Genomic DNA, 10,522 nt, shown 5'->3' on the forward strand with positions numbered 1-10,522 from the left:
GTGCCTAACGTACATAATCACAAGAGTAAAATGTTACATTATTGCAAATTTTAATCAACTCTTTGTCGGGTTGTTACAAATTGACAAATAATAGTATAATCTGTATCTTATGGCATAATTTATAGGTCAATTATAGTTGTGTTTTTCAAGTGACGAATGTTGTCTCGAAATGCTATCTTGCATCGTGAAATAAAATTTCATTATGATCAGAAATTGGTACGAGAAAGATTCGTTGTAAAACAGCTCAATAATTTTACGATTGATCTGCGTAATTCGCATAAACGGTCATACGATCGGGATCAAAGAGCATAATGCTGTCACGCTACTGTATTATACTGTCCTTGCTATACATTTAATTAACGATAAAGATAATTACCAAATTGCGCTGATAGCACGCTTTCTGAGCGGATGGACACATAAAGTCCATCGGCAATGACGCAGCATAAATTGCTATAATAATTTGAATGATCATATGCCGCATTTATAAAAATTGATAAGAAGAGGTATTCTAATGTTATAAATTGATATCGAGTCCTTCGTTTTTACGTATATTAAGTACAATGTACCCTAATTCACCAAAATTCACAAAACGTTTATAATCACTTAAAAATTAGATATAAGTAAGAAATTAATTCGGAATATATATAATACAATTTGTGTGTACAATAAATATATATTAAATATAAATAATAGTCAGTCATTTTGCTGAAATAACACATTCAAGTTCAGAAATTAAACACATAATCCTAAACACAAGGCATAACGATAGACCAAATTTAATTGGTAAGAGTTAGCATCAGGAATAATAAATAATTAACTATTAGAAGAACTGTCATAAATTATACTAGAACAGTATGGTTTTCAAATATCGACCCTTTCATTGACGAATTGGATTCAAGTGCATTTAAATAATCTGCAAGTATTGAAATTTTATCTAATTCTCTTTGAAAGAATAAAGTCGGTCTATTTTTGTGTCAAATGATACTCTTTGATACATTATAAAATAGATGCCTCTCTGTCAGGAAAATTACTTAACTCTTACTTTCAATAATCCAAAGGAGGACTAGGGCTAAAGCAAAATTTCAGTTTAAGCAGAGAGCCTTTGTCGACGTAGTACATAAGAAAAAAGTAACACATTTCATCTTGATTTGCGTTGCCTATGTACGTAGTCCCATTATGCGTACTTTTTGTTACACAACGAACAGTCAACGTATCACCATATGTTATTAGAATTTTGTGGGGAACGGGAAAGAACATCTGAGGTTTCAGAGGATCTCTCTTACCAAGTTCGATCCAATCGTTATTCGGCTTCATTACGTAGCCGGACACGATTGTTCCGTGCGAATAGGTATGCGTTTTAAATGCGAATGGATAAATTGTTTTACTCTCTCTTATAAGACAAGTCGATTTCGTTTTTCTAGTCGATATGTAACTGTTTGATGTTAATGCAATAACTCCGGCCAGTTTGTCCATTCTTTGCGTAGTATAATGCAGAAATACACCAGAGTTATCTGTTGTGCCATCCTTAAAGTCTGCAACGCGTGCGTAATGCACTTGCAATACGATATACTGGATAGGAGAATAACCGCCTATTTTAAAACCCACACCTTCTGGTAGATTGAGTTTAGGAGCATTCTTGTCCCATCCATAAATGACCTGTAAAAATAAATGAAATTTTTTTTTCAACATAATATACCTAAAACGTATTTGAGAAATATGTTTTGTTGATATTAATTTACCTGAGCTCCTTTTGCACAAGGTGATGAAGTATCAGCCTTGTTGTTAGAATTCAACATTTGTTCACATTCCCAAACTAATTTTGAGCTTCCTGGTTTTGTGCAACCGAAGACAACCATATGATGAGTCGCCATAGTTGTATTTGGCTCAAAACCAATAATATAATAATTTCTTATAGTGCGTACTCTAATCGAAGTGCATAAATACAATTCGGACTGTAAACAAAATTAGATGTAATATCTATTCTGAGTAGATTATGTAAATTAGTTATAAAAAAATCAAGAGATTATACGTTACACACTATATCGTACGTAGTATTTAATATAAAATTGTCATAAAAAATAAAAAAATTAAAGATAATATAAAATGTGTAAATATATGTATTTGTAAAAAGGCTGATAAATGTTTGATAATGTTTGTACGACGTATTTTTATGTGTCGCAAGAGCTACGTTGTCACGTCATTTAATCGTATTATGTTTATATGTATTGTTTATATAAAGGTTTATATAGACTTACTTTGTTCTGTTTCACGTTTGGCATGATCAACGGATATTTCTTCGTGTCATAACAGCACGTGAACTTAAAAAAAATTGCCAAAGCAAAAAAACACGTAAATGCGCGTTTCTCCATTTTCAAAGTATTTGCAGTATTTTGCACCTTATTAACACTACGACAAGGAATCCACTTGTCAAACACTATAGGTCGATTGATATCTGACACCTATAGTTCGTTTCTGCGAAGTCGGCACCTCGCTTTCAAAAATTGAAAGTTTTATCAATAGTTCTTGATAAAATTTAATAAAAATTTGCAATCGTAATAGTTCTATACTTTACGATACGTTTTTAATGATTCTGGTGGTTTAGTTAATAACAACCGATTTGGCTCGGTGAAAAGCACTCCCTCCGTTTTTTGCAAACCGAAGGTTGGCAGCAGTCGGTCCTAAAAAGAGTAACATTTAAAAAATAGGATAAGATTCTAACTTCGCACCTCGAGCATACCTCCAGCATACATATTTTCAAGTTTTGAAAATATTAATTTTTATCATAAAATTATATAATTCTTTAAAGTTTTATATTCTTATAGTTTTTGATAAATTATAGCGGCAAATTCTGACCTTTGAAAATTTAAAAAAATTTTTGCAATTAATTGCTTGACATCTCAATTTTCGAAAATATTAATTTTTATCATGAAATTGTATAGTTCTCATAGAGTTCTGTAGTTCCTGATAAATTTCAGCAACAGTTTCAGTTTATAACTATTTTTAAACAATTTTTAATCCCGTGCTCTAAATTCTTATCACTAAAATAAAATACCACATTATTGCAAATTCTAGTCAAGCAAACAATTTTTTAATGTCGACAAAATAACTTATAATCGACATCTATAGCATAATTTATACGTTAATTACAATTGTTTCCCAAGTTACATACATTCTTTCGAGATGCGATCCTGCACCATGAAACAAAATTTCAACATAAAATTGTTACAAGAAAGATTCGTTACGAAACAGCCTAACAAGTTTTACGCTGCATCTGCGTAATTAGCGTAAACGAACATGCGATTGATATTTGTCGGTAATTTGATTTAAGTCAAATTATAAGAATTTGGTGGCAAAGTTTATTTAAGAAACATCGTTGCAAACTCAATGCAATTCCATCCAAAAAAATGCGTAGAGAATTAAGCGTGCATGTACATACAACAATATGTGTATGTTAAGAATGATTAATCGTAATTACAGTACAAGTGACTTCAAAATTCGGAGTTCTAAACCTGTTAATTGGTTATTAAAATAAATCAAGATTTATAAAGCAACATACAACCGTAACATTATCTCTAATAATTTTCCCAATCCTTTTAAATTATTATATAACAATAAATATTAACTGAAACTAGACCAAAGTTTAACGTTATTTTTTTTACCATATTGTAATTTACATATACATATACTTATACCATATAATAACTTGTTTTAATCGAACAAAACACGATATTTGGGATTAAATTACATAAATAAAAAAAATTCAAACCTGTCTTAAGAAAACTGCATTCTAAAGAATATTGTAAAACAAGCGAATTTATAATTATTGTGACCTTTTGTAATAATGACAAGAAAATTATATATAAATGGCTGTGTTCGAAAAGCTACTATCAGCTCATTATTTTTTCCTTATTTTACATATAACAATAAGATAATTACGAAATCCCGCCGATAACATGCTCCATGAGGGAAGTTGTTTTTAAATATAAGTCACCGGCTAAAAGGTTGCAACACTTTTTATTTTAGTGAAGTATTGAATGCAGTTTTGCTTGTGGAGCGGTTGAACATAATTGCTTTAATTAAATCCACTGGTAGAAATCAATCGCTCGGTGAACAAACTGTGTTCTGAAAATGATTATAAAAAAAATGTTGCAACCTTTTAGCCGGTGACATATAGTCTATCGACAATGACGCAGCATACATTACCATAGTAATATGAATTTATTAGAATTGATAAGAAGAGGTATTACAATGTTATACATTAATATCGAGTTTTAAAATTTTGTATAAATTAACTACAATATACTCTGATTACAGATCTCACAAAATGCTTATAATCGCTTAAGAAACTATAAATAAGAAATTAATTTGGAATAATTTGTGTGTACAAACATGGAATAAATAATAATCAGCATTTTGCTGAGATAACATCTTCAAGTTGCTTCAGAATTAAACACAAACCTAAACTCAAGGCATAACAATAAAATAAATAGAATTGGTAAAAGGTGCATTAGGAATAATAAATAATAAACTATTAGAAAATCTGCCATATATTGTACTGGGATATTATAAGACGGTATGTTTTCCCAGTACTGACTTTATATCAATGACGAATTGAATTTAAATGCATTTATAAATAATTCGCAGAAGTATTGAAATATTATCTAATTCTCTTTGATAGAACAAAATCGATGTATTTTTGTGCCAATTGATACTCATTGATTATATTATAAAGTAGATGCCTCTTCGTCAGGAATATTACTTAACTCTTGTTTCCAGTAATACGAAGGAGGCCCAGGACTAAAGCAAGATTTCTGTTTAAGCGGAGTGCCTTCGTCGACATAATACAAAATATAATAGTTACACATTTCGTCTTGATTTCTTTTGCCTACGTACGTAATACTATCGCGCGTACTTTTCATTGTACAACGGGCAGCTAACGTATCACCATACGTGATTGGAACTTTGTGGGTAACGGGAAGAAACATCTGAGGTTTAAGTGGATCAGTCTTACCAAGTTCGATCCAATTGTTATTCGGCTTTACTACGTACCCGGACCCGACAGTTGCGAGCGAATGGGTATGCGTTCTAAATGCGAATGGATAAATAGTTTTATTCTCCTTCATGCGACAAGCCGATTCCATATGTGTCGTTTTCCCAGCCGGTATAGAACCACCTGATACTAATGAAATAATTCCGGCTAGCTTGTCCATTCTTTGCGCAGTATAATACAGAAATACACCAGAATCATCTGTTCTGCCATCCTTAAAGCCTTCAACGTGTGCGTAATGCAATTGCAATACGATATACTGGATGGGAGAATCACCGCCTATTTTAAAACCCACACCTTCTGGTAGATTAAATTTAGGAGCATCCCTTGCCCATCCATAAATGACCTGTATAAATAAATGAATTTTGTTTTTGACAGTATATCTAAAACACATTTGTGAAATATGTTTTGTGATATTAATATTACTTGAGCTCCTTTTGCACAAGGAGGTGGATTATCTATCTTATTATTAGGATTTAATTGTTGTCCACATTCCCAAACTAATTTTAAGCTTCCTGGTTTCGTGCAACCGAAGACAACCATATGGTGAATTGTTGCCATTGTCGTATTTGGCTCGAAACCAACAATATAATAATTCCTTGCAGAGTCTATCTTAATCGGAGTGCATAAATATGACTCGGGCTGTAAACAAAATATTAAATATAATATTTATTCTAAAAAAATTATGATTTACTTTTTAAAAAAGTTAAGAGATTATATGTAATACGCTAGCACTATGAGTGGTATTTAATAAATCGTCATAGAAACTAAATTAAAGTTAATACATAGTGTGATATATATATATATTTATATTATATGTATACTTACTTTGTTTGGTCTCACATTTGGCATAATCAACGAGTACATCCTGGTGTCATAAGAGCACGTGAACTTGAAAAAAACCGCCAAAGCGAAAAAACGCGAAAACGCGCAGTTCTCCATTTTCGAACTGTACCGTGTACGTATGTTCCACGGCCCTTATCAGCACTGTGACAAGAATTGCAAGAGTGAAACACTATATGTTGACCGATACGCGACACCTAGTTCCTTCCTGTAAAGTCAGTACCTTGGTTTCAAAAATTTTAAGTTTTATAAATAGTTCTGTTTGCACTCGCAGTTCTACAATTTGTGATAGATTTTAACAGTTTCGGTGATTCAGTTAAAAAGAAGTACTTAAAAAATGTAACACGGTTTTACTTTAATCAAATCGCAAGAATCTCGTGGCAAGGTTTAAATTAAGAAACTGCAATTCTAATCGTGTCTTTAATAATTTCTTTAATTTTTTCAAATTACATGTACGTAATAATAAATATTAACTGCAATTAGGCCGAAGTTTAATGATACCTTTTTGTATCTGTATGGGCGTATATACGCTTTGATATATATATATACAGTATCGGTCAAAAGTTTGGACGCGCTACGCGATTTTCTTTATTAATAATATAGTTAGCGAGTTTGACGTAACGGGAACGATAGTTATATGCTTAATAATATTTAAAATATAATGTTTGATAACAGTGTGCCGAGTAATGTAAATAACGTCGTTATTACATATAGTCCATCGGTATAATGACGCAGCATATATAAGTAATTTGAATGATCATGTGCCACATTTATAAGAATTGATAAGAAGAGTTAATTCAAATGTTATAAATTAATATCGAGTCCTTCAAAATTTTAAATAAAATAAGTACAATATACTTTTAATTATAGAATTCACAAAACGCTTATAATCATTTAAAAAGATACAAGTAAAAAATTAATTCAGAATAATTTGTGTGTACGATGAGTAAATAATAGTTATTTTGCTGAGATAACACCTCTAACAAAGATGCATCAGAATTAAACAGTACCCGAAACTCAAGGCATAACAATAGAATAAATTAAATTGGTAGAAGTTGCATCAGGAATAATAATAAACTATTAGTAATATTAAACTAAATAATGAACTATTAAAAGATCTAAAATAATCTGTCATAAATTATATTAAAGCAATACAATTTTCAATATCAACCATACCATTGATGAACTCGATTTAAATGCATTTAAATAATCTGCAAAACTATTGAGATTTTATCTAATCCTCTTTCATAAAACAAAATCGGTATACCTCTTTCTTTGTGCCAAATGACAATTTTTGTTATATTATAAAATAGATGCTTCTCTGTCAGGAATGTTACTTAACTCTTGCTTCCAGTAATACAAAGGAGGTCCACGGGTAAAACAAGATTTTCGTTTAAGCGGAGTGCCTTCATCGACGTAATACATAATATAATAGTTACACATTTCATCTTTATTTGTACTGCCTACATACGTAGTTCTATCGCGTGTACTTTTCATTGTACAACGGACAGCTAACGTATCACCATATGTGATTGGAATTTTGTGGGTAACGGGAAGAAACATCTGAGGTTTTAGTGGATCTCGCTTACCAAGTTCAATCCAATTGTTATTCGGCTTCACTACGTAACCGGACACGACTTTTCCAAGCGAGTGGGTGTGCGTTCTAAATGCGAATGGATGAATAGTTTTATTTTCTGTTATAGAACAAGCCGATTCCATATGTGCCGTTTCCTTAGCCGGTATAAAACCGCCTGTTGCTAACGCAATAACTCCGGCCAGCTTATCTATTTTTTGCGTAGTATAATGCAGAAATACGCCTGAATCATCTGTTCTGCCGTCCTTAAAGTCTTCAACGTGTGCGTAATGCACTTGCAATACGAGATATTGGATGAGAGAATCGCCGCCTACTTTAAAACCCACACCTTCTGGTAGATCGAATTTAGGAGCATCCCGTGCCCATCCAAAAATGACCTGTACAAATAAATATATATTCTTTTCTTCAACAGAATATTTGAAACATATTTGTAAAATATGTTTTGTGACACTAATATATTACCTGAGTTCCTTCTGCACAAGGAGGCGCAGTATCTGCCTTATTGTTAGTATTCGACATTTCTCCACAGTCCCAAACTAACTTTGAGCTACCTGGTTTCTTGCAACCGAAGACCATCATATGATGAGTTATTGCCATTGTTGTATTTGGCTCGAAACCAACAATATAATAATTTCTTGCAAAGTCTACCCTAACCGGAGTGCATAGATACAATTCGGGCTGTAAACAAAATGTGAGATATAATTTTCATTCTAAAAAAATAATGTAAATGTTAAAAATGGTTAAGAGATTATTTATTACACTAACATTGTGATTAATATTTTGTAAATCATAGTAATATTTATTAGTAAGTCATAAAAAGTAAATTTAAGATCGATAATACAAAATGTGTAGATATATGTATTTGCAAAAAAGCTATCAATTGTTTGATAATTTATACGCCATAATTTTATGTGTCGCAGGAATCATATGTTGTCACATCGTTAAATTGTTTTATATAATGCAATGTTCATAAAACCTGAAGATTTATACTTACTGTATTCGGTCTCACGTTTGGCATGATCAACGGATATTTCTTCGTGTCATAACAACACGTGAACTTAAAAAAAATTGTCATAGCGAAAAAACACATAAACGCGCGTTTCTCCATTTTTACTGTATTTTCCACTATCCTCGACACTATGACAAGGAGTCCACTTGTCAAAGATTAAATTCGAACGCTAATAGGTATCCACAATAGTTCTATATAGTTCAACAGATTTAAGAAATAGTTCTGATGATTGAGTTAAATAGAATAACAGTTGAAAAGTATAATAAAATTTTAACTTTGCACTTCACGTTTTGAAAATATTAATTTTTATTATAAAATTTTATTGTTCTCGATTAGTTCTTTCGTTCCTGATAGATTATAACAATAGTTCTGATCTTTTAGAAGTTTTTAAAAATTTTAAAATCTGATCGCTGCATGGCTACGGAAATTCGTCATAATTCTATCACAATTTGATGTGCTATGAACTGTATTGAAAGAAAGGTAAGCCACTGCTTGTGTCGTCGAAATTTACGCAGTTGTAAACGGTATTGCTCGCCTGCTTGAATAGGCAATTTGTTATCGATTCAATATCCGGTACATATAACAATGTATGTTTTAAGAATAGCTAATCGTAATTACAATGCAGCCGCGATAATTTTCGATTGAGACATATTCATAAATAATTTCATAATTAGCGACCTTTGTACTTCCCTGCTTGCACAATATATGAAAGAAACATACATATCGAAAAGAAGATTTCGTATCATTTAACAGCAGTAACCTCTCGTCGCATAGATACATACATATTTATTATGATTGACGAATCGGTTTGTAAACTGTTGTGCTTTTCAAAATCAGTAATAAAATTATTTAAATGCACCATACAAGGCTCCAAAATTTTAAGTGCCATATCTGCTAATTGGTTATTAAAATAAATCAGGATTTACAAAGCACATGCAAACATAACATTATCTCCAATAAATAATAAATAATATTCTCCAATCTTTTCAAACTATATGTAAGTAATAATAAATATTAACTAAAAACTAAGCCAAAGTTTAATGTTACCTTTTTGTGTCACATCTGCACATGACGCTTTAATATACATATATCAGATAACTTATTTTAATTGGATAAAACACGATATTTAGGATTAAATCGTGTACATTCAACTGTCTTAACTACAGTTAAGAATATTGTAAAATAATAAAAACGAATTTATCGATCAATTCAGACTTCTTTTATCATAAAAATTATTTAAAACTGGCTGCTTTCAGGAAGCGTACTATCAGCGCTGATGAATTTGTCCTTGTTTTATATCTAATTAACGATAAAGATAATCATGCATGTAATAGCACGCTCCGTAAATGCAATCGCTGTTACACAGTTGGCAATGACGCAGCATATATTGCTACAGCAATTTAAAATTTGAATGATCACATTTATAAGAATTGACAGAAAGAAAGGTATTCCAATATTTATACAAATTGATATCAAATCCTTCAAAATTTTACTCTATAATTAAAAATAAGTACAATGTACGCTGAATACCAAATTCACAAAATGCTTATAATTACTTAAAAGATATAAATAAAAAATTAATTCGGAATAATTTGTGCGCTTGATGGATGAAAAATACTCAATCATTTTGCTAAGGTAACAAGTTGCTTTAGAATTAAACACATAATCCTAAATTCATGGCGTAACGATAAAATAAATTGAATTGCGAAAATCTGTATCAAGAATAATAAATAATAAACTATTAAAATATCTATTATATTATAAATCAAATTATATATTAGGACGGTCCTCAAATATCGACTCTATCATTGACGAGTTGGATTCAAATGCATTTAAATACTTTGCAGAAACATTTGGATATTATCTAATTCTCTTAATAAAACAAAATCGATCTATCTCTTTGTACCAAATGACACTCATTGATATATTATAAAGTAGATGCCTCTCTGTCAGGGATATTACTTAACTCTTGTTTCCAATAATACAAAGGAGGCCCAGGGGTAAAGCAAGATTTCCGTTCAAGCGGAGA

The 10,522-nt window shown here is 31.1% G+C and overlaps 5 protein-coding genes across 5 annotated transcripts in view; all 5 read right to left on the reverse strand.

Annotated features, from left to right (window-relative positions):
* Positions 1-651: 651 nt before the first annotated feature.
* On the reverse strand, positions 652-2,437 carry LOC105451990 (peptidylglycine alpha-hydroxylating monooxygenase-like). Its single transcript, XM_011692751.1, has 3 exons — positions 2,256-2,437; positions 1,740-1,952; positions 652-1,656 (listed from the first exon to the last, which is right to left on the reverse strand). Exons 1-3 carry the CDS (start codon positions 2,367-2,369, stop codon positions 1,045-1,047), a joined length of 939 nt encoding a protein of 312 aa, XP_011691053.1. The 5' UTR covers positions 2,370-2,437; the 3' UTR covers positions 652-1,044.
* Positions 2,438-4,199: 1,762 nt separating this feature from the next.
* On the reverse strand, positions 4,200-6,069 carry LOC105451999 (peptidylglycine alpha-hydroxylating monooxygenase-like). The gene is made up of 3 exons (XM_011692762.1): positions 5,876-6,069; positions 5,474-5,689; positions 4,200-5,393 (listed from the first exon to the last, which is right to left on the reverse strand). Exons 1-3 carry the CDS (start codon positions 5,987-5,989, stop codon positions 4,725-4,727), a joined length of 999 nt encoding a protein of 332 aa, XP_011691064.1. The 5' UTR covers positions 5,990-6,069; the 3' UTR covers positions 4,200-4,724.
* Positions 6,070-6,305: 236 nt separating this feature from the next.
* LOC105452007 (peptidylglycine alpha-hydroxylating monooxygenase-like) lies at positions 6,306-9,003 on the reverse strand. The gene is made up of 3 exons (XM_011692773.1): positions 8,479-9,003; positions 7,947-8,162; positions 6,306-7,861 (listed from the first exon to the last, which is right to left on the reverse strand). Exons 1-3 carry the CDS (start codon positions 8,590-8,592, stop codon positions 7,193-7,195), a joined length of 999 nt encoding a protein of 332 aa, XP_011691075.1. The 5' UTR covers positions 8,593-9,003; the 3' UTR covers positions 6,306-7,192.
* A 1,298-nt stretch (positions 9,004-10,301) lies between these two features.
* Positions 10,302-10,522, reverse strand: part of LOC105452034 (peptidylglycine alpha-hydroxylating monooxygenase-like) — an 8,343-nt gene continuing 8,122 nt past the window's right edge. The window contains exon 4 of the mRNA XM_011692841.1: positions 10,302-10,505. Coding sequence (XP_011691143.1) covers positions 10,421-10,505 — 85 coding nt within the window. The 3' untranslated portion in view covers positions 10,302-10,420. The remainder of the gene's footprint in view (positions 10,506-10,522) is intronic.
* The window catches only part of LOC105452047 (peptidylglycine alpha-hydroxylating monooxygenase-like), a 1,287-nt gene continuing 1,276 nt past the window's right edge, over positions 10,512-10,522 (reverse strand). Inside the window, exon 3 of the mRNA XM_011692853.1 lies at positions 10,512-10,522. This exon is cut by the window's right edge and continues 580 nt beyond it. Coding sequence (XP_011691155.1) covers positions 10,512-10,522 — 11 coding nt within the window.

Source organism: Wasmannia auropunctata, unplaced genomic scaffold (genome assembly GCF_000956235.1).
Source record: "Wasmannia auropunctata unplaced genomic scaffold, wasmannia.A_1.0 LD336106.1, whole genome shotgun sequence".
Taxonomy (NCBI): domain Eukaryota; kingdom Metazoa; phylum Arthropoda; class Insecta; order Hymenoptera; family Formicidae; genus Wasmannia; species Wasmannia auropunctata.